At 40.4% G+C, this 24,460-nt stretch overlaps 1 protein-coding gene across 2 annotated transcripts in view; it reads left to right on the forward strand.

Moving 5' to 3' along the window:
- Positions 1–23,840, forward strand: part of ncanb (neurocan b) — a 175,596-nt gene extending 151,756 nt beyond the window's left edge. For both annotated transcript variants that reach the window (XM_082523078.1, XM_082523077.1), the window contains exons 12-16: positions 7,135–7,293; positions 11,638–11,720; positions 11,935–12,079; positions 21,230–21,412; positions 23,483–23,840. In XM_082523078.1, the coding sequence (XP_082379204.1) occupies positions 7,135–7,293; positions 11,638–11,720; positions 11,935–12,079; positions 21,230–21,412; positions 23,483–23,619 (707 nt within the window). In that variant the 3' untranslated portion in view covers positions 23,620–23,840. The remainder of the gene's footprint in view (positions 1–7,134; positions 7,294–11,637; positions 11,721–11,934; positions 12,080–21,229; positions 21,413–23,482) is intronic.
- The last annotated feature ends 620 nt before the right edge of the window (positions 23,841–24,460 follow it).

The raw sequence follows: 24,460 nt of genomic DNA on the forward strand, positions 1-24,460 counted from the left end.
AACTCCTAAAACAGTCAGTGATCACTGTTGACCTCCCTCGGCTTTTATTACCGCTAATCATTTATTTAAGCTCAGTTTTTAAAACCTTAGGATGTAACTACAGCCCAGCCCATGCAGAAGTATATGAATAACTAACCTCGTATTGTGGATGGATTATCTCAGTTGTTCTCCTGGCTGAAGTTTGGTCCTTTTACAGCATCCTGCCATGCGATTACAAATGTACCTGACCACCGAGAACACTCACGTTAACTTTTATCGAGTGGAAAAAAAGTTAGCTTGTTTATATTATGCTAACATAGCTGGTAAACTGACATGATTTAACAACTAGTCAGGTAGAAATTTTCATAATTTAAATAACTAGAAAAGACTTAGATAGGGGTGGTAACTCTCTAGTGATTTAGTTGCAAATAACTTCTTTCATTTAAACATTGACATGTGTCCATTGTTTATTTGAATACTAATGTCTGATTTAGACTTCTGAGGTAAATCTCTCTGTATAACATAACCTACATAAGTGGTTGATATTGTTGCCAACAGAAGAAACACAGAGGGAACTTAAGCTGCTACTAAAAGTAACAAAAACATTAACTAAAACAGGATGCAAAAGTGAAACTCCTGACCATAATAAACATAAGGTAAAACAGGAGTCAGGGACTCAAAGGTTTTACAGAGAATTAAGCTTACAGTGTAGCAGAATAAAGAAATCAAAACCCAACAAACACAGAATTGAAACACTTGGAATAACAATATAAACTCAACTAAACCCAAACTCACTTGTATTCACAAGGAATTCAAAACCCCAAAACATTACACTTTGTTAATTAATGCATGTGGGCGCCAGTTTAATTCACTAGTTAAGCAGGCAACCAGTTGCGATGCAGCGGCCTGGGCAGGCAAAAATGTAAAAATCAAGTACATACTTTTTTTTAAAGTGTATTATACAGTAATAAAATGTGACCTGTCACCTGCTATAGGTGTGTTTACCTACCTTAAGCTTTGCATTAGCTGCAAGCATTTAAAGCCATTACCGGCCTACTCTTAGAATAACACTGGCAAAGATGCAGACAATGGATGTACACCAATATATTAACATCATATGCTAAGTGCACACTGTGCCCACCCGTATAAAACAGACCAGCTGTGTGCCTGCTGTGTGAATTGTTGCCTTTTCCGTCTAAAGGCTCCTGCTGCCCTCTCTTTTACCTCAGCCTCCTACATCAGCATCAATCTGCAAAGACACGTCTATGGGATAATTATGCAGAATGAGCGCTCAGACTGGCATCAGTCATTCATGTTGCACTCTGAAGCTTTTTTTACTGTAACATCCATTACTCCTAATTGTGAGAATCACACTATTAGAATGTTCCATTAATCAATGCAGCACTCATAATAACCATTATTAATTCCTCAGCCAGTGGCACATTCTCGTCACATTCTCACCTTTATCAGCAGATTCTCGCTGTCTCTCTCACTCATTTGCTCTCTCTCTGGACTCCTGTCATCTGCCCTCTTGGAAATGGCAACACTGGCCTGTCAGCCTTCAAAGTCTCAAACGGGGAGAACACAAAATGGCAGCACACGCAAACACGCGCAAACGTGAGCACATGGCATTTCATCATTCAGGAGATCTAAAAGAGGCGAGTAGCAGCAGAAGTATCACTTGGTGATGTGGATAAACGACCCAATCAGTCAACTGGAAGTGTATGGCCTTTTATTTCCTAACTGCTGTTCACTAAAGTCTGTGGGAATATTAATCGCTGAAATGTACCCCCTACGTCTCCCTCCTCCTGACAGAGGGAAAACGGGAAAAAGAAGACGACTTGAATAATGTCTAAATATTTGAAGAGGTTGATGTGATGTCTGGCTTTGAGCCTCACTGTCAGAGAGTGGGAGAAGAAATCAGCAGAGACTAGGTTGAAGATCTGAGGGGGAGAAAACATGCCTGTTTATTTTTGATCTCTCCTTTTTCTTTCTCTCTGTCTTGCTTTACTTTCGATTTCTTTTTCTGTCTCTCTTTTCTCTGCCCTCCCACACTGTAGCTCACTGCTTTCTTAGCTCCCGTTTTTCGTTCTCCTCAGACTCCACTTTTTTCTCAAGCCTATGTAGAAGCCTATGAAAAGCCCCTGTTTACTGTTCACAGCCCCTGTTTTAAAATGACTGGTTAATGCCTAATTGGGAGCAACGGTAACCTTAAATACTCACTGACTCCCACTGTGGACCCCATAGCAGAATGTGTGTGAGTCAGTCAGTGTGTGTGTGTGTGTGTGTGTGTGTTTCGTCTCTCTCTTTGTGACACCTACCCTGATTCTCCTGTCCCTGTTCCTGTAGATAACAACCCTTTCTCCACTTCCATGAGCCAAACTGGACTCACTCCCGATTGTAATACAATGTACCAGCTGCCATGTGGGTAAACACACTAGCAGGTAGCTAGCGGATGTGATGACAGAGTGAAAGAGTGTGTTTGCAGTCAGCAGAGGAAATGACAGCAGCAGTGACTGATTTTTGGTCCCAGAAGACCAAAGATAACACTGTGCTGGCAAATGCTAATCGACTTTGTGTGTTCAGAAGTGTACTATCTACACGAAGGACGGCTGGAAAATTCAGCACGTCCCCTGCGAAGCATCCCTAATCCATCCCTTTCCTTCCTTAGGGCTCATCACAGACTGTATATAAAATACTGCATCAAACATTCATATAGTAAGCTTTATGCCAACAAAATACTGCATAGTCAGTCATGTGAAAGCTCTGTGACAGCATTTTGCAACTTTTTGGAACTTTTTTATCTTTTGGTCCCACCCACGTGGTAAGAAATATAGATACAGTTACAAAGTAATGCACCAGGGATGTGCGGCTGCATGGATTTGGCTGATTTTAGATGATACTGGGTTGCACTGCAGAAAAAGTTGAGCCAGGTTCAACTTATTCAACTGTGTTGTTTGGCTGGAGCCCAGGGGTGCAGCATCAACAGAATAGCCATATCCAAACAAATGAAAAAGCTTTTCCACACGAGCAGTCTGTTCTTTTTCTTTTGAAGATTATTTAAGCAAGCATTAAGGGGGGGAAAGGGCTATTGGCGTCCTATCACTAATAAACATGCAGGCTTAGGGAACCAAGAATTAAAGACAAATGTTTGTCGGGGGTATTTTGCTGTTTTATGCTTCTTTTTTTCTTTTTCTGTTTTTACTGTATGATCTTGCTGGAGTTCAGTGAGCTTCATAATACTTAATGAAACTTTTTATGAGCCATGAAAAAAATAAAAACTACCACATTAGTCATCCTTATTTTGAATGAAAGTAAAAGACACAGAGATAGCTTTATATTTTATATACAGACAGATTTATGAACACTTTCAACTGGTCTGTGCAAATCAACAAGTTATTTTTGCCTCTACCAGCCAATCCTTTTTCATGCTCTGTAACAAGAAGAGTGCTGTTAATGGACTTCAGTTCTCTCACCTTTATCTCCTTGCCTTTGCTCTCTGTTGCAGTCATTAGTGACATTTCTGTTCTCAACAGCTTTAAAATGGATTTAACTCAAAGATGCCTCAAAAGCCATTAGATTCTTATTTTGTCATCAGTGATAGCCAGGAAGTTATATTTTTAGGTTAAGTAGTGTTTCTTAGAGTGTCAGCTGAGCTTACATGTGAGGCTTTTCACTTGTTGAGACAAAACCATTTATACCATCTTTTTTGTTTAAAATTTGAATCATAAAACACATACTCTTCAAATTCAAACTGTAAAGGAAAAGAACCAGCAGCACTAAGTCCCCATAATGTGAAAGCAAATTCATTCTAAAATGAGCAACAACCTCCACATAAATCCAAACGTGATGTTAAAGCCAGGCTCATCTTGTTCTGAAGCAGCGGGGTGGACCAGAGAGCCAGTGAGCTGCCCAGAGGAGGCTGAAACTGTTAAAATGGCTAATTGGGTTTCATGTCATTAGCGCGTTTTGAGGTCATCAGATTAATTCCCCAGACTACCAAGAGACATTTGAGCAGGAAAAGAAATGAAGTGATACTCCACATTTACATCATTTACAATACAGTAGTAGCCATCTTACACCACTGCCCAGAAGTCAGTGTTATATCAAACAAAACCAGGGTAATCTGGAAAGCAGTCCTCTTGATGATTTTAATAAAATGACCATTTACTTTATGAGTAAGTCATCACAAGACGATAAACCTGATCAGACATTTGACGGAAGCTTTTGGGCTCTGACGCATCCAGAGATACTATAGACCAGCGGTCCCCAACCTTTTTTGTGCCACAGGCCGGTTTATGTCCGAAAATATTTTTACAGACCGACCTTTAAGGTGTCACGGATAAAAACAACAAAATAAAACCAGTACCGATACCAGAAAAAAAGAAGATATATTCATGACACACAGGGAAAGACCCAGTGAAACTGAGTTAACGATAAAAAAATAATGATAACAACCGCTAAAAACTCTGAAAACCATAAATTTCACACCCGAGCCTCAACTCTCGCGGCCCGTTACCAAACGACTCACGGACCAGTACCGGTCTATGGCCCGGGGATTGGGGACCGATCCATTTCTTGTGTGGGGGGTTGTGCTTTTGCAGGTGTGAATATATCTTTCTGTGGACAGATTTAATCAATGCTTTGCCATCAAAACGGTCACAAAACTTTAAAGTTGTACATTTGAAAAAAAACAAATTGAAAAAAAATTGAACAAGTGGTTGAGTTTGAAGATGGTAATGCTACAACCCATAAATAGTAAAAAGATCCTGCAAAGTGTGACAAGGAGGCCATTTTTATCTCAAATATAGGATAAATCAACAAGTATCTAAATTATACTCTCCCAAGTACTCAAGGAAAACAGTGGTCTGAAGATTCGCTGCTGTACTTTTTGTGACTAAAATGTATTTATATATAGATGTTTTTGTATGTTAATGATCCACATCAAACAGCTGACATTTTAAACCTCATTTCATATGTAAGGAAGTGCTAAATCTTCTCGTTTTAATAAGTATATGTTGATCCATGTCTTGTGGACGCTCAAATCTCACTTCCTTTAGTCAGTCTTCCTTAAAGATGATCTGCTCATCCTGCCCAGTGTTTAAACCCATGTGTGCTTTGCTGTGACAAGATTTTGGATGTTTTTTTTATTTTTTCGTAATTGCCGTAACCAACATATTAGACTTTGAAATAAGAACAAAGTGGGTCGGCTTTTTCAAATGATGAATATTTAAAAACATCAGCCTTGCCCATATGAAATCCTTTAAAAAACCGACCATGTTTTATTAGTAAGTCAACACAACACGATAAACCTGATCAGACATTTGATGGAGGCTTTTGGGCTCTGACGCCATTTTATACTCAGCCCAGTAAAAACATATTGTTAGCAGCCCAGATATATGTCTGACCTTTTGTGACTGCAACTCATTTTAGAGAATGGACTTCTTGTTTTATGTAGGAACCGATTTTCTTCAGGCCTCCTGCAAGGGGTTGAATGAATGCATGTCAAAGGGGCCAGTGGATGTATGTTGAATTTTAAATAGTGGAGAGTGCCACCAGGGTTTTAACGAGTAAGATAATTGGACAGGCACTTGCCATGGCAAATTTCACTGACATACTGTGTGCAAACATTATTGTCATTAATCATTTCTCTGCATCTCTTTCTGGCCCCACGTGCACATGCATTCAGCCAACATGATCATCTGTCTATTTTTTTAATGACATAGCACTAAGCCTAAAGTACAAATATCCAGTAACATGTTGTTGCACATTGTGCAACCGTTTTATACTTTGCTCATTATTGTGGCTGACTGACAATAAGTTTGTCATTCTAACACTCAGAAGAGATACTTGTCATCTTCTGAGTCAGCTAATGCATTGAGCAGCAAAAAAGAAACAATGGTTCTGTATTTCATAAGTTTGGACTTTTATATTAATTCAAGGAGAGTTTTTCCAAACTTCCCTTTCAGACAAAAAATGTAGCTCTACCTGAGGAGGCAGTGTTACGGTGACCCAGTGCAGTGCATTTTGTGAACTTGCGTCATTGCACTTCACAGCAGAGTACCTCCATGTCCCTGAACACTCTGAAAGGAGGAGAGCTTAACAGTATAAAAGGCAAAGGTTTGGAAGCCCTTCTTTAATATTCCTGTAAAGAAAAGCTTTCATTACGGACTCCTTTCCTCTTGTCTTCTCTCTTCTCTGCTCTCCTTCTTCTTTCCATGGCCAAGACAGCATCTCTCTGCATACTAAGCAGGGCCCCATACGGCCCAATTTGCACTGCCCAATTTACTGGTGTCGCTTCACATTTGTTGGGGGAGAAGCTGAGGCCATTTCCCTGATCCTCACAAAGAGGGAAGGGGCACGAGAGATGGTGAGGATGAGGGAAAACTGGAGGTGGCTCAACTGACAGATCAAGCCTGAACCACATCAACTATGACATTTAAACTTATACACGTTATATTCACAGACACACATGCACACATACACAGTCCAAAGCATAAAATGAGAAGCCAAACACACACCGCATTACAACTCACAGTTGCACAGCTAACCCCCAGAGAGATGAGGAGAGAATAGATGGGAAAGATGAAGGGAAAGAAGGAGGAAGGGTTTGGGGGGTGGGGATAAGAGGGAGGGACAGACACTGTGCTGACAGGGCTGTGACAGCGCTTAATTACCAAGCGAGCACTGCACACTGGAAGCAATTTCTAAGGATTGTTGTCATTTGAATAGATTAAAACGCCCTTTCACTGGACTAAGCTGTCTCACCAGCGACTTGGCTCTGCTGTAGATGAAAAGTCCGAGGCAAATCAAAGAGGAGAAGACACCAGCAGAGCCAGAAATGGAGGGAAGGAGGCAGAGAGGGGTGTCACAGAGGGCACTAACAGCAACACCATGTAGGGTTTTTTGTTTGTTTGTTTTTTGCTGCAGAACAGGAACATGTTGTGTGTGGATGCAAACATAAACACTAAATTAATGATGGTCTCCCTCTCTTAATGCCCAAATCGTCCTACCTCTTTCCCTTGCAGCACCATGTGGGTGTTTTAACAATTAAAAAAATCTCACTTGTCTTCCCTTGTGGATTTAAATTGACTAATAACTGTCTTTTTCAATTATCTTCCCCTTCTCTTTCACTACCCTCCTACATACCCGCAGACACCGAAGGCTGCGAGCACACTTGGAGGAAGTTTCATGGCCACTGCTACAGATATTTCACACGCAGACACACCTGGGAGGACGCTGAGAAAGACTGCAGGGAGCACAATGGCCACCTGGCCAGTATCCACAGTGTGGCTGAGCAGAACTTCATCAGAGGTGAGTAAGGAGAAACAGGACAATAGCAGATTTGGCACAGAGTGCAGCTCTTTCTGATGTTGTTACTCTGCAGAAAAACTAAAGTTAGGAAGACAAATTTGGACATTCAAGGGCCAGTAAGTCTTGCTGTTAGATGACAGCTCACTTGAGCATGCCCGAGGTTAGGTGGACATAAAATCTCCAAGTTGAAACCTCAGTTAATGAGACTCTAGCAACTTTGACACAGCCATTCTAGGAGCTAAATGCTCACAACAGCATAGTAACAGCAGCACCATGCTGATGCCACCTCCTTAGTGTTTCCGCCTCATGTTTACCGTGTTCATTGTCATTGTTCTATGTGCAGTTCTGTTTGCAACATAGCCGTCCACTTAGTTTATGATTGTTTATGATACCCACATCCATTCATCCATCCATTTTCTGCCACAGTCTGGGTCACAGGGACAGAGATGCCAAGACCTACTTCTCCCTAGGCATCCCCTCCAAGGGGACAGTGAGGTGTTTCCAAGCCAGCCAAAACATATAATTTCTTCAGTTTATCCTCCATATGCCTCCTTATAGTAGAACATGCAGGAAGCATTTTAGCTAGGAAGCATCCAGGAGGTGCCCAGGAAGTACATCCTATTCAGAGGTCCAAACCAACTGAACTAATGCAGAGGAGCCGTAGCTCTCTGCTGATTTCCTTCCGAATAACCAAGCTCTTCATCGTATCTCTGAGGCTGAGCCCAGACACCCTTTGGCCGAAGCTCATTTCCACTGTATCTGCGATCTTGTTCTTTTGGTCACTAACCAGAGCTCACGGCCATAGAGGAAGGTAGGAATATAAATCGATAGCTCGCTTTCTGTCTTCACCACAATCAACAATTTCTGAGTCACTGCCACATCAGTCCGTCTGTCAGTCATCCACTCTACACCTTCCACATTTGTGAACAAGACACTGAGATACTTAAACTTGTCCACTTGTGGTAACATCAACATAATATGCTTCCATTTTTCAACTGAAGATTCTTATGTTTTAGTGTTGAGGACATCTGAAGATTTAGATAGGCATCCTCACGCTTTCTATTTCACGTCGCTATATTTCAGAAATATCTGGTGACACTTGTAATCACCAGTCACTTTTAAAGAAGACATTGCTCAGTTTAAATGATAGTACTGATTTAGTAATAATAGCCTAACCTGCTGTCACTTGGATGGCTGCCTTTGCCTCCTGCACAAAGCTTTTAGAGGCCAGTGAGTGGTATCTACTTTTGTACTTTATTATCATACTTGGAGATGACACCTGACCTTCCCTTTTATGTTTTCCCTAACTCAGTATTAAATATCTTTATAGTTCAGCTGTGGACGGACCTTAAAGGACTTGATTTTGCTGCCGTTTAAAACAGCCTTAAGGAGCAAAGTCCGAGCTAAATAAATCTATATCACCATTTGTTGCAGTGAGTTGACCCTGCAGGCCCTGATATAAGTGTCTGTACAGTAAGTGATATTGATTGTGCTATATTCTTTCTGCAAATGTTATTTTTTTCAACTTTTGTGATAGCTTCACCAAAGCAAATGAATCCATAACCTGAAACTTAATAGGAAAAAATTTATTTAATTACAATTATTAGGACTTCTGAGTTTTACGTATGTGAAACAAGCACATGCCTTGGAAAGGTTTATGACTACTTGAGTATGATCCATATCTTTTAACATAAGGATTTGCATTTTAGGTGGTAGAGGGCATTAAGTTACATGAATGGCATACAAAAAAGGTGTGTGACATCACCAAAATATCATCATACATCTCTTTTCATGGGCACTTATCTATTCAAGGTCATCTCCTCATGCACCTCCAGTTAGCTTCCTGCATAGCTGCTATTTTTAGAGCACTTAAACAAGGTCTATTCTGACTAATCGGGTATATAGATCTGAGTTTTTACCACAGACATCAACCTACTGGGACAGCAAACATAATCTTGTGTAATGGAGTGACTTTTGTGTCAAGGATCATCCCTGTTGATTAGCTCTGTATCTCAGTGTACAATCCAGAGGCCAAGCAACAGCTTTTTGGGTTAGAATCTTCAGCGTCCAAAATAGACATTCACAGTTTTGTCCACTGAAGACTGTCAAGGCTGAGGTCGTAATGGAGAATGTGTGTATTGAGGTTGAGCTTTTGTTACCTAGTGGCTACACAAGCCACGAAGTACCAACGGCCAGATTTGGTGTGTGGTAGTAACAGGTAAATCCATCCCATTATCCAGTGCACATGTCAGACCCACATGTGCAGGTGGTCAGCTGAGAAGTTAATGATCATGCTCTATATTTGTAATATGAACAGAGAACCCGAGATGTGTTGCTGTGGTTGTTTTAGTATGTAATTATGGTGTTTGGTGTCCTTTCCTGTTGTCCTGAATTGTTTGCAAATCCTATTTTAAATTAAGCCAAACAGTTGAAGAGCTAAATACATCTCCTTGGCTCTTCAACTCATGTTCATTGTGGACTTAAATATTTGGCCACAGAGAGCAGTTTAATTAGTGCCAGTCAGCATTACCATGCTAATATCCATTCAGTTTTTCTTTGGTGCTCCATAAAGCTTCATCTCTTTATTCTTAAGTTTTTGCCCTCTGGCAAGCTCCACAGCCACTTGTGTTGTAATAAGACCTGATCAGCAGCAGCAAACTATTCTGGATCAGCCGTCTGTCCCGACCAGATGCCAAGAAAAGACAGTACCACCCACCTAGAACTGATCTTTCTCCTATTTGCTCACCATTACCAAAAAGTGCGTTTAATTGCCTCGAAAATGGACGTCTCCACCCCTGCAATAAGAGGATCACAGCCATTAGGAAGATTAATGGGCCTGGTAATGATGTTAATCAGATTCACCATGATTGAAATTCCATTACATACAGTATGTGCAAGCACATGCACATGGCTGGCCTACTGCGCACAGAGACACCCACACACACACAAATGAGATTAACCCAAAACACCATTAGGGAAATATCCTTTCACACAAACAAAAATCTCATCACACGTATACCGTAGACAGAAATAATATATCTCTATTAATGGTCATCATTCATCTGAGGTCAGCCAGCTCCAGGACTGTCAAGCTTGAGTCGAGCTCATGTGTGAAACCTGCACTAAGAAGAATAAGAGTACCCTGAGTTATACTACAAAGCCCTCCACTGTTTTACACCAAGGGCAGGGCTGGACTGGGACAAAAAATTGGCCTGGGCATTTTGACTAGAGACCGGCCCACCGGGTATTATATTATAGCCTCGCCTCTGTCACGCACTGACAGAGGCGAGGCTGCCGGACACTGACCACCACCAGTAGGCAACGGGTGAAGTGTCTTGCCCAAGGACACAATGACCGAGACTGTCCAAGCCGGGGCTCAAACCGGCAACCTTCCAATTACAAGGAAGGGTTTTTTTTACAGGACAGTTGGCAACTCTACTAACTAACCTTATGAATAAAATAAAGTTCACTATCATTAACATCATAGCACCCACCCAGCTGTATAGAAACTCCGTCATGCTAGCTAGTACGCAGTGCGAGTAATTGTGACTGACTATAACAATTTAGCACAACGAAAATAAACTCCACCTAAACTCGGTTTATATCTGACCCAGATAGACTGCAGGTCATAACTTCTTACCTGAAGTTCACCTGACACTCGGACCGGCGGCCGCACAAAATACCCTCTGTGCTATCCACTTGTATTGTCGGACCAAGGCACTTTTGGCTCCCCGTTTGCAACATCTGGACCAAACCTAGAACGTTTTTTGGGATGTGTGTTTGTTTTGTTTTTGAAAGAGTGTTGCGACACCAAAAGCATATGGCTTCCCTTCATCACCTCAGCAGACACTTTCACACTATCCAATGAACAGTCTGCCTCTATATAAGATCCAGCTTATTTGGTACAAACTTTCTCCACCAGGTAATGTCCTCAGAATGAGGCCAGTGCAGATAAAGTCATATGACGAGTAGTTGGCAATAGTCTCCTCTTTAGGTGCTGGATTTTCAGCACTGGTGATTAGGTGTTTTGTTGCTCCACACAACAAAGTGATCAGTTTCCCACCTGAATCAGGGTTTGTGATGTGTCACAGCCTCATGACAAATGTTTTTAAAGGATTTTTTGTGAGAAATGAGTGCGTATCATGTACTCATACAGTAAACCATAGAACAACAATTCATTCCTAACAATTTTTTTGTAGTATGTTGTAATAATTATCTATAGATGTCAAGCAATACATTGAATTGCCCCATATATGTCTTTATTGTTTATTTGTAGGTGTGGATACTGTGTGTAGTGCTCTACTGTTTTCTGCATAAATTTTTTGTTTGCAATTTCTTACTCAGGTCTAAGCCATGACAACACCTGGATTGGGCTGAATGATCGGACAGTAGAAGATGATTTTCAGTGGACTGACAAGATGGACCTGGTGAGGATCCAGCTGTTTTTGTTTTGTTTTGTAGTCAGCTGATTCCAGCGTACTTAAAGCTCCTGGAGTTGCATAGCAAATTTTGATGTGGTCATTGTAGCAGCAGTCGTGATTCCCAACAAAATGTTTTCTCCACTGCCTGTAGTAAAAAAAAAAGTAGCACTTTTTGCTCAAGTTTGTTTCTTTAACCTTGCCTGCTTGTGTATGTGTGCAGCAATATGAGAACTGGCGTGAAAACCAGCCAGACAACTTCTTTGCTGGAGGAGAAGACTGTGTGGTGATGATTGCTCATGAGAATGGCAAATGGAATGACGTGCCCTGCAACTACAATCTGCCCTACGTCTGCAAGAAGGGAACAGGTGAGAACAACACAGGGGGAAGAAGAGGAGAGGAGAGTTTTCTGCAACTGAAACAGTTGATAAAGATGACTGAGAAAAGAGGTGAGGAGGCAGAGAGCAGCAAGATGTAAATTGGAAAGAGGAAGAGGTTGCAAAGAGTGAGAAATGTCAGATCTGAAGTGCGAGGCAGCAAGGGATCGGACTGAAGAAGGCAGAGACAGAATGAGGATGTACAGCTCACCGCGCTTTGCTGTCAGCTCTTTAGTTTCAAATCCTGTACAGCCTTTAAAATAGAATCACAAAATAGAAAGGTGATGAAAAGTTCTTGAGACTGTGTTTTTTTTATGTAAAGCAGCTCGAAAATGCTGCACACCGTCTCTATCAAAGCACAGAGACTGACAGCGCACGTACCTTCAGGTGATTCTGAATATCCTGACTGTGTCATGCTTTACATTACACACAACTGTGTGCGGTGCAAGAGATTAAGACCAAGCCTCTTCAGTCACTCTGCATACCTTAGAGTCACACTGCTTGCGTCTTACAAGCCCTCTCTTTCTGATGTCCTGTCATCCTCCAGCATCAACTTTAACAAGTTTTCCACACACGGCTCATGTCCTGACTCGATTTTTTCTTTACCCATGTGCTGTTTTAGTTATCATTGTATACGCTGCTACCTCTTCTTTATGTCTCCTGTTGCAGCTGTCCCATCTAAGTGTAGGCTTCTACGTGTTCCTCTGAGAGCATATTAGAGCTTATTTTTTCATACAGGTCAAACTTATGATCAAGAGCGGGTGGCTTGACATATAAATAGTAGGGGTGCAACGATACACAAAATTCACGGTTCGGTTCGATACTTTGGTGTCACGGTTCGATATTTTTTCGATACAAAAATTGTTCATGCCTTTTTAATTTGTCATTTATTAAAATTATAAATATATATTTTAACTCAAAAGTACAGTTTTTAAATGTAATGTTGCTGAAACAACAAAATAATAAAAATAATAAATCTATCTGATCGAGAAATCACTCATCTTTGGAAAAGAGAGTTTATTACAGAGAAATGGCTCTTTCCAACATAAAAGCTATACTATAGGCTTCTTCTGGGCTATATTCTCAGCAGCATATTAAACATATCAGGTCCCCATAAGGAGAATCATGTGCTAACGGCTGTCTAAATGACTCGGGTAAAGTTTGTAGCATGCGTGCTTGTTGTTTTTGTCTGCTTCCACTTGTCTTTGCACTAGGATGATGTCGGCGTAAATGTGCAGTCATATTCGTTGTGTTCCCACTAGTGCTGTCAGCGTTAATCTCGTTAAAATGACATTAACGCCATAACGCTGCAAATCTCTATTAACGAGTTACCACGGATCACCCCGTGCGTGGGGCTGGGCGGCGTCAACACGTTAACGAGCTAACTGCACTAACGCACTAGTTCCCACCGATTGAGCATTGCGTGGCACATCCGACATACTGTTTTACTTTTGTGACGCGCTTACCATCAGGGTCATGCTTCACACGAAAACCAAGATAGTTCCAAAGGCCAGCTCTGAATGAGGGTGGGGGAGGTTCAATTTGCCATGTTGCAACGAGCTTAGCTTCTGTCTTGCTAGCTTGCACTGCGCTCAATGGATCTGCACTCGACAGTGCAGCCTAGGTGGAGTAGTCGAACGCAGATCCACTGAGCGCTCAACACAGACAGCTTCGTCAGAAGAAAAGTTGATAAAATAAAAAATAAAATTTGTATTGTTCGATACATATGCGTACCGAACTGAAAGCACTGTATCGAACGGTTCAATATCGATACGAGTATCGTTGCACCCCTAATAAATAGGTAAGCCAGGCTGGTTTAGAGCAATACTGGGGCACAAGAAGACACTGGAGGCTGAATTTGAAAAAAAATTATAAATAATAATTATAACTCTAGTACTTCTTATATGTTTGCAAATCATCGATATGTTGGCTTGCTCTTTATTTCAGGTGTTAATTGCCTCTCAATCTGAGGCAATGCTTACGCTTTGCTTTAAGAAAGCATAAAGATGTCTTGTTGCTTTTTTATCACACTTGATTTACTTCTAAGTTGCATTGTTACAACATCTAAAGCATTCTGATCTTCTCTGTTAGAAACGCGTTTTTTATCATGTCCCTGCGTTTCTTTTGGAGTTTTACACCTGGATTCTCTGGCCAATTTTTTTTCTTTCCCTGCTTGCCTCTGTTAGATCCTGTCACCTGCTCTTCCTACAGGCTCACTTTAAACTGATAAACCTAACATGAAAACCTCATTGATGGTCATCATATCAAATTAACCTAACCATTTGTGCTTATTTGTACCAGGTATAGAGAATTTAATATTTGTAGCCTTATGAAGAGTGTCATCATTTATCTTACAAATACTAAATGCAAAACCAGTGTGTGAAAAGTCTTCCTGATTCAACAGCTAGTAGAACCAATTCAATAGCTGGTAAGGACCAGATTGTTCTATTATTTCCTAACAGAATTGAAACGTGTACTTTCTTTTTCTCTTGATTATATGTGTTTTTTGATGGATAGACAGTTCTTTGGTTAATCTTTCCCCGGTACATGATGTGCTGGTATCTGATTGAAATGTTAAGGAATAAATGAAAAAGTGCAAAAGTGATAATTACAAAGTTGTGGCACTTCAAAAGAAAACATCTTTGTCACATTTAATTGCTTTTGGTTGAAACTTCATGTCTTTGACTGATCCTCATACTCAACAGTCTTTTTCTGTATTGTCCTTTACTCTGAGGCCTATGCAAAGGCTCTCTTACCTCTCTTACCTTAGATTTAGTTTATTTTTGTTCTTGGTTTAACTGCTGGCTTTGCTGTAGTAGAAAACAACATTTATTTCCGTAAGAGCACTATTACTTCAAAGGTTTTATGTCTCAACCACTGTTTGCCAACCGCCCTTTTTTATGCTCTGTGACTTTAATTTTGTGCAAATCATTCGTCTCACTGTCCCCCCTGTCATCTTTCCTCCCATCATTGAGTTGAGTATTATAACTTTGAGTATTCATATATGACCGTGGGAGTCTGCGGTCTTCTCAGGAGTTGGATTGAGTTGTTCTTTTCATGTCTTTATGCGTGTTTTTGGAAAATAGCATCAGCAGATGTTGGATCAGCCAGTTGATCGTGGAGACACGTACAGAAAACAGGCTGCTGCTATATTGGTGTATCAAAGGAGAGCTGTTTCCCTTGTGAGCAAGGTGTTGCAGCACCTCTGCTGCTCACTGTCACAAGTCCCAGGCATACAGCCCACCTCTGACCTTAATCAGTCACTTACAATCACCAGCATCTTTTCATCTTTTCCCTGCTTCCCTGTCATCCTCTTTTTCACTCACTCAAGTAACCCCCATGTACTGTCTGATCGTATCAGTGGAGTTCTCAGCTCCATGCTGAGACTCATTTCTAATTACCCCAGCTCATGTGATCTGATTGTCTTCTCATCACACGAGCCAATCGGGCATCTTGATCAGCTGCTTGGGGGGTCAGTTAGGGTGGCGTGTTGTACAGATGGTGATGATTTCTTTTATTTAAGCAAAAAGACCTGATGCAGTCATCTCATAAGACAGTACAGTATTAGTACTTTGACTCTACTCATTTTACTGTACTCTATTTTTGAATTTGGGTTGGAATAGTATTTCTCATGTACTAATATTTTGTACATTTTTATAGAGGAACGTTCAGTTACCTTTTTGTCCTTCAAGGACTACTTTTTACTTTCTTACTTTGGGGCCATTTCAGAGCCTGTACTTTCCCACTTTTACTTGAGTAAAGAAGTTGCTTGAGTATTTTTAACACATTTACCTTACTACTTAGAAAGAAAGTCTGTACTTTTGCCACCTCTGTAGAAGGATATATATATCTATATCTATATAGCTCTGGCCTTTTTTACTAAAAGTGATGCTCTTTGTAGGATTGATTCAACTTGTTTCAAAATTCAGATGTAATATTTGATTGCTGGATCAACGTTATCCAAGTAAGGGATAAAGAAAAAATGGAAAAAAAGCAAAACTGATTGAGTTCAACATTTACATTTGGATTACGGTGACAAGAATGTCACACAGTCATCTGCCTCTAAGCTCTTCTAGCAAGGATGAGAAGAAATTTACCTACAACAAGACATGTAAGAATTATAAAATTATTCAGTTTTTTTATGGCTTATTACAGAGGGGGGAAATCTAATTTTGCATGTGAGCGCGTTGGGAAATAATAGGTTGATGTCAGTGCCTTCAGCAGTTCATGTGTCCACTGGGGTGTAATATAGCCACTGTGTAATACACACAAACCTGCTATTTCTGAATTCTATTTTGTATTTGCAAGAGAAGCTTTACCAGCTTCCACCTTAGTGTGAGACCTACAAGCCTTTCAAATAATTCAAAGGAACCGATATTTATGAATTTTGCTGGAAAATAGTGCACATATTTCCAGTGTAATAATATTTGTTTCGTTTGTTTGGTCTGATGATGAGTCTAGCCATTCAGAGAGAAAATAGAAGGTAAGAAGAAGATCGCTCTCCTCGCCAACCCTTCCTGACCAAGCACAAACTTCCCCCAAGCTCCCCACATATTCTCCACAGGGACATGCCTGTAGGAACACAGCAGAAGGTCAAGGCCTGCAAGCGGCCCTCCAAGGAAATGCTGTCTGACCAAGCCAGACTGCTTACCAGCTTAAAGCTATAAGCTACTTTTTCAAATAGTCTCCTTTTAATTTAAATCAAAATGGAGAAAAAAAAATCCTACTTGCAGTTTTGTGTTATTTGCTTCTTAATATCTGTATGTTTGGGATGCACAGACTCGATTAAAACGCACATTATCTGCAGCTACACAACACTAAGGAACCCTCTGCTTCCTTATTACACTGTTATTCTCTTTTGTGTGCTTTTGCAGCTTTTTTCTATTCCCTGATGTTTTCTTAATTTGCAGTGCATTTGACCTCTCAGAGTTGGGCGTGCTCGAAACATCTCACTTAGGAGAAATTAACCTCCTAAGACCCGAACTCTTTCATGGCATGCGTTTTTAATTTCTCTATTCTATTCTATTTGGGCTGATTGGGAGCTGATGAATTTAACGACATTCGTTTTAAATTTCGATAGAACAGTGGAAATATAATGTCCTCGTAAGTGGATATCAGGCCCTTGTAGAGCAACATTTAGTATTTTGGTCTAGACCAGCGGTCCCCAACCTTTTTTGCACCACGGACCGGTTTATGCCCGACAATATTTTCACGGACCGGCCTTTAAGGTGTCGCGGATAAATACAGCAAAATAAAACTAGTACCGGTACCGAAAAAAAGAAGATTTATTCATAACACACGTGAAAAGACCCAGGAAAACCGAGTTAACGATAAAAACGATAACAAAATAACGCTAAAACCGATAAAAAACCCTGAAAACCATACATTTCACACCTGAGCCTCAACTCTCGCGGCCCGGTACCAAATGACTCGGTCCGTGGCCCGGGGGTTGGGGACCACTGGTCTAGACAACCCAAAATGTGATATCCACATATGTGGACGCCAGGAGGTTAAGGATGCATCCTAGTAAGATGCATCCGAGATCACTCCCAAAGCTTGTAGCCATAGGTGAGAGGAGGAATCGGCACATAGATCGACCGGTAAAAAATCATTTACGCTCAGCTTTGTCTTTGCCACAGCAGACAGATACTGCATCCACATTATTGCACACATTGCATCAGTCAATCTCCAACCTACTTCCCTTACTCATGAAGATCCCAAGATATTTGAATTTTCCATTAGAGGCAACAACTCTTTCCCAACCCAAAACAGTCACCCTTTTCCAACAGAGGCTGACTGCAAAAAGCAAGGAGAAGATGCTGCAACCACCAAACCTGACATTCTTCCTTGGCTGTGTGTGCCTAGAAATTCTAAACATAATCATTGGCAAAGCGCAGTCCTAGTAAAGTCCAGCCATCACTTATGGCTGGACTTTGGTTCTACAGGAATTGAATAGCCTGTACCACTGGGCCTAACACTCCCAAAAGCCCCCCCCGTCACACACACACACATACACAGGACACCCTGAAGGACGCAGTCAAATGCCTTCTCCGAGGCCACAGGTTATAAATCTAAGTGGACTTTGAATGAGATTTGTTACCTGTGGTGTATTTCTGTTTAGTGAACAACAAAACAAAACCATTATCTCAGTTGATCTGAGCAGCTGTCAGTGTTCACAAAAACAGACTTTCTTAATAAACAAAACTGAGTTTGAACATAACTCTGTGTGAGACGTACTCCCATAGTGTTGTGCAGAGAATACACACACACATTTGCACATCTCTCTGATTTGTTTTCACATGATTGCCAGTAGGTGTGCGGATGTTTTGAGGCCATAAAGGAACCAACTAGAGGAACCCAGCAGCTGTTTGCAGCTTTCCGCATGACTCACAGTGACTGCCCCCCTGCAACACAAGAAAAACGGCAAAGAAAATAACTATAGATATTTTCACAACACGCATGCAGATATACTGCGTAACTTCGTCTTAACTTCCAGTGTTGACTTAGAACAGGGATCTCGAACCTGTGGCTCTGGACCACATCCGGCTCTTTTATTGATAAATATGAGTATGAATAATGGTGATTTTACACATAGTTTTATTCATGCTGATAAGGGGAAAATAGAGAATGTAATGCTTATTGAAAAGATTTGTTTGCTTTGATTGGAAATGCTGTTAAAAACATGATCAACACAGGTCAGAGATCTGTTTATTTGATATATTATAGTTTATTTCTATTTGAACTGTTTTAAAACTATTAGGCTTCTTTATGTTCTATTTATAATCAAAGTAGCCTCCGCTAAATTTGATATACTTGCACGAACAGCACTCAAGGGATGCAAAGCGGTCTCTACATAAAAGATTTTTTTCCCCTTCATCTCACAGCTGTTCTGTTTTATCTGTAATAAGAATCATTTAAAAAGTAAATAATTTTCATTCTGTTTTATCTGTCATTTCAAAAATACAGCAAAAACATGACATTATTTTAATGGAAATGCAAAGTTAAAGAGCCAAAATCACTGCAGCTTTTAATTATTTACACCCACGAGTAATGTTGATAGGCTAATTAATAATTAATAGGCTTCCGCAGTGATATTATTTGGGAGGAAACCTGCGTTTGATAGTAAAGGTTACTCATCCTAACCTTGAATTAATGTTACGTAGTTGTATGAGCCGTCAGACCAACCAGTCAGGTGGCAGTTGTTACATTTATCCATATTTAGTGAAGACACTGAGCAAAGTGTATTTTAGATGTTGCAATGACAAACAATGCTTCAAATATGGACTTTACTGTGAAGAAGTTTCTAAAATGATTCATTGTCATGCAAGCAAAGATGAGTCTTTTACCAATCACACGTCCTAAAACACTGAACAGGTACTTTAGGTGTTTTTTATAGGTTTTTTGATGGGCTTTTCTAAGACCCAGCATCCTTTCACTCGCAGCCCTCTACTCTTTACTATAAAAACCACCTTTTCCAGCTCCATTTCCCTTTTCTGAGTTTTTTGACGTTTTATTTTATACCTACTTCAGTGCAATCTCACTTAGCTTGTCTGCACTGTGAGAAAACTTTCAACAGCGTACATAGGTGACAGCTAATGAAAAGCTACCTTTTAGCCTTTCATTTGTGTCAAGACAGTAATAGTCTCAAGTGAGGGGGAAGTGCTTATTGCCCTTTCCATCCACAGTTTATTAAACTGTAAATGTGACGTTAAACCCTTCATCAGAGTTAATGGCATTGCTTTCCCTTATTAAGAATTTAAGAGGTATTAGGACACAGACAAGGGAATTAAGGACTGTAAACATTTTCTGATTGCTGATTAAGTCCTCTCCTGACTGGTTTGTTGCTGAACTGTGCAAATGGCATCCAAGGATGAAGTCAGGGGCCATCAAAGCTGACTTTAAGTTTCCTGTCTGAAAGGACCTCAAGCTGGGTTTCAACTCCGGGACGAAGGCAGGTTGACATAGTGGGGACTGATAGTACCAGTAATATCAGTTGGGGGTTCGAAATAGTGCTGTACTGTAGTTATATTTAACTTTATTTTTCATTAGTTGTCATAGAAATTATTAAGTTCCCCCAGTGGTAAATGGAAAAGTTTAAAACTACAGCCTGTCTATATTTTATTTAGTTAATTTAATAATTTACATAATGGATCAGATGGAGTTAATGACTAAAACCTAACCATAGTTTTTCCATTATTTTGTTTTGCATTGTATTGAAAGATAGAACTGAAGTCAGCCTCGACCACTGCAGACTGACACCCCGACGGGAGAGCTAAAAAAAATTGGTGAAGTTGTTTGAGTGCCTCCCTGAGGCTTGTCCATCCTGTCAGTCTCTGCCCAGAGTGTCAGTTCTCTGTCTGTCTCAGCTTGAGTAAACAATTTTCTGATTCTGCCTCCTCTCTTTTATGTGTCTAAAATGCTGTGTTACTTTGAATCCCACCTACTCACTCGCTGACAGACTTGGACAGACACCCTGTCCTGCAGATGCTAAATCCACAGATTGAAGCGGTTTTCAAAAAATGTTTTATCCAAGTCATAGTCATAGTCATAGTGTGTGGGATGTGTTCTTAAAATCTAAAACACCATTTGGAACCATTTGTTTAAGTGAAGCACACTAATGGGGTGAATCCAGGTTCAATCCAAGTCATTACTGTTTAAAGACGACTTATTATGGTCAATTCCAGCTCCATGTTCTTCGTCTCTACTGCTTCACTGTTCCGAATAAACAAATAAAATAAAATGTTTTAATTTCTTTTCCCTCCATTTGACGCAACTTTCTTTTGATTGAACTTCCTCTTAAAAATAAGGATTGAATCGCAGGTAGGGGGTTTTTGTGATCCCACTCAGAGCTGTGTGCCTAAGAGGAACGTATTAAGGATATCTCTTCTCACTGGTGTCATACAGAGCCAAGGGAATAAAAATAGCCTGAAACCGAACATTCAGAGGACTCTGAAGCCTGAGATTGTTGCTCATAGGGATCACTTGAGCTGATCACGTCAGAGAATAACAAGGAAAACAATGATAAGAACCTTTTAAGAATCTTATTTGATTAATAAATACTAATGACACAGCAAGAATTGTAAGTAATTACGATAAAAATAACTAACCTCATTAATATTCTGTCTTTCTCTGTCTCTATAGTGCTTTGCGGGGCCCCTCCAACTGTGGATAATGCCTTCCTGATTGGTCGGAAGCGTACCCACTATGACATCCACTCAGTAGTGCGTTACCAGTGCGCCGATGGCTTCCTGCAGCGGCACGTGCCCACTGCTAAGTGTCGTGCTAACGGCAAATGGGACCGACCTAAAATCATCTGCATAAAATGTGAGTGTTAACAAAGAGAATATGGCTGCTTGGTAAACAGCAAGACTTACAGAATTTTTTAGGTCATTTTCACATTTCTGTTTTGTTTTTTTTAATCATTATTAATATTTTTAGCATGCACACCAAAAAAGACTGAACCCCAAACATCAACAGCCCCCAGGAGCTGCTGTCACTTTGTGTATTCTCGGGCTTTCCATCCCCGCTCTCATTATTGATAATTGCAGTTTTTAGTCCTTGGGCTTGCTTAGAAGTTGCAGGGTGTCCTTTGAAGTGTTTCGTGCTCGAGGTAGTTTTTTTTCCACTTTTCCTTTGTAGACTTTTTCAAAACTAATTCTAACAGGTTGAAGCTTCATGTAAATCAACACACGTGCAAGAAAGAAAGAAAGGTCCAGTGATTTACTGAAAGATCTGCAAACAAATACAGGAAATGCAGTATATGATGCAAAAATAGCGGTTATGCAGTTTTAATGTGTTTGAGTCAATATTTGGTGTAACCACCTTTATTCCTCAACACAGCCTGAACTCTATTAGCCAGCTTTCTTGTAATTTCTTTAAATAGTAATAACTCTCCAGGATTCTTGAAGGACATTTAAAGCTCCTTTTTGGATGTTGTATGCTTCAGTAAACAGTAGATGAATCAGTTAAACGGCACGGTGCATTTTTCAGGTCCTGTATCAGGTCTTTGCTGGATTCTTCCTATTTCTTAAGGACCTGGCCTTCATATACTATTGTTTCACAATTTTTAGACGTGAGAGTTTTTCTTTGTACTCCACTTGTTTAATTTCCTCAACTTTTTAAGAACATACTGACAGGTTTCCAGCTAAAGCTCTTTGAAAGTCACTTTTTTGGTCCAACAAAACTTGAATTTTTATTTTTGGAATTTTATGTAGATTAAACTAAAGAAGTAGGGACAGGTTACATGCCGCTTGTAACAAAGTGTGTCTGAAATTGTCATTTAAAATTGGATCTTTGTTAAGTTGCGTGTTGTGTGTAGACACATCACCGATTCATCCCTCGAGTTAAGTGTCTTTTTCTGCTTGAATGATTAATAGGTCAGTGTTAAGTGGTTTGATAAACAAAAGCGCAGTCCTCTAAAAATGGTCAAGTACAAGACAACACTGAAAATTAAAGAAAATACAGTCAATATCTAAAGAAAATCTTTGGTAGACGTTCATTAAGAGCGGAAAATTACAGCTACAACTTTAAAACGGCTCAAGTGGCTCAAAACTTTTCCACAGTACTGTTGTTTTGCACATGTAAAACATCTGCACAAAATAATCCTGCACAGATGGTGATAGTGATGACATTGTGGTGATATTGCACTTGCTGCCGGGTATTTCTAAAACAGCACAGAAAATCAGTTTCTTTCACTGAATACCTTATCTTATAACATAAACTTTACTTTTATCAATTTTTAAACTGCTCACACTAACCGCGACAGAATATACCAACTTGATGTCATAACTTTTCACCATAATTTTCTCTTCCTCATAGGCTGGTTGATCTATATGAAATATTCAACAAACTGAGCCTTGTATTTCACTTCACTTTGCTCACAGTGTGACAGTAATGATGAAATACTGAAATAATGTAACTTCTGTTCAAAGCGATAAAGATTCCTTTGCTTATGACTCTTTATCTTTGGACAGAGTTGTTTTTATGGCCCAGAGTTATGATGTTGTTATCATTCATTGCAGACGACATTTCTTTGTTGCCAAACCCAGAAAGGGACGGAGCAATCTAATTTGGCAGTACACACCAGGAACAAGCTTATACCGAGGCAGTGAGTGGGTGGCTAGCTCATTGTGCCCTTGCTAAAGGCACCCAGTCTACTCAATGAGAGATAAAACAGATTCCCTCAGTGTGGTGGAAACAGTTAAACCATCTGCACATTTTGACCTTCCTGCGTTTTGATCCGTTCTCTCGCATCTTACCTGGTTTCAAAAACTTCTGATGCTTGCCAGTGATTCATCTCCCGCTTGCATCACTTTTCTACCCTTCACTTTCATCTCATTACATACTGAATTACTCCTTTAATACTTCTCTCTTCCACTTTGGTTGTTCCTCCAGCCCGGCGAGCTCACCGTTACCGGCGCCACCACCACAAGACCAGGAGAGAGCGCAGAAAGCACAAGAGGCACAGCCACAGAGAGGGAGGCCACCACGGCAGAGAGGGAGGCCAGGGTCACAACCACGCCCGCTTCTGAACCAAAAAAAAACATCACCCCCCCCCCTTTTTTCTCCTCTGCTGCCAGCTGCAGTTTGCCTGTCTCCCTGTCGTCCCCATTTCCCCAAACAGTTCTTCACAATAACAGCCCAAAACTCTCTGACCAAGCCGCCTCCCTCCGGCCTTGTCCCGCACTGCATTGTCCTGCCCTTAGCTCTCCAAGTCAGCCTGTATCATAGTCAACTGCATCAACAGGACAATGTACTCTTTTTACTTTCCTTTCTCGGTCCGACGTTCTGGTCATACCCTTGCTGTCTCTTACCTACCTTCTTTCTTGACCCACTTACTCTTCCCTCGAGCTCAACGATGACCTGAAACATGGGGCTACGCTGACCTGTTTTTAAAAAAAAAAAAATCTTTGAGAGCCACACTGAACATTCTTCAGAGAGAAGTTCCTAAATAGGGATTACATCATTGAATTTGCTGTATCAAAATCAGACGAGTCAAGGAAGACGTGTTGTTGACTTGAGCCTTTTGTCTGTTGAACACATAGTTATTTTTTACAAATACTCAGTGTTTACTTCTTGACTCTGCTGCTTTTGGTTCGCTCTTTGTAAGGCATTGTACTTGACTTAAAGCGACGCTGAGTTGTTCCGAAACAGATTTAATTGATTTTCTTTCATTCAGAAGCAGTTGTAATTGAATTATTTTAATTGTTAGCGTTGTATCTTCTTGTCAGTGTAAGACCATTACTTTAGATCAGATGCTTGACCCCAGAGGAAAATGGAAATCGCATCCCTTCCCATTGCAGTTTCATCACATCACACATCAGTCACTTTTCAGAAGTGTTGAACAATATCAAACACCTCCTGCTGCGTCAT

The sequence above is a fragment of the Aulonocara stuartgranti genome (assembly GCF_965226115.1).
Source record: "Aulonocara stuartgranti genome assembly, chromosome: 23".
NCBI lineage: Eukaryota > Metazoa > Chordata > Actinopteri > Cichliformes > Cichlidae > Aulonocara > Aulonocara stuartgranti.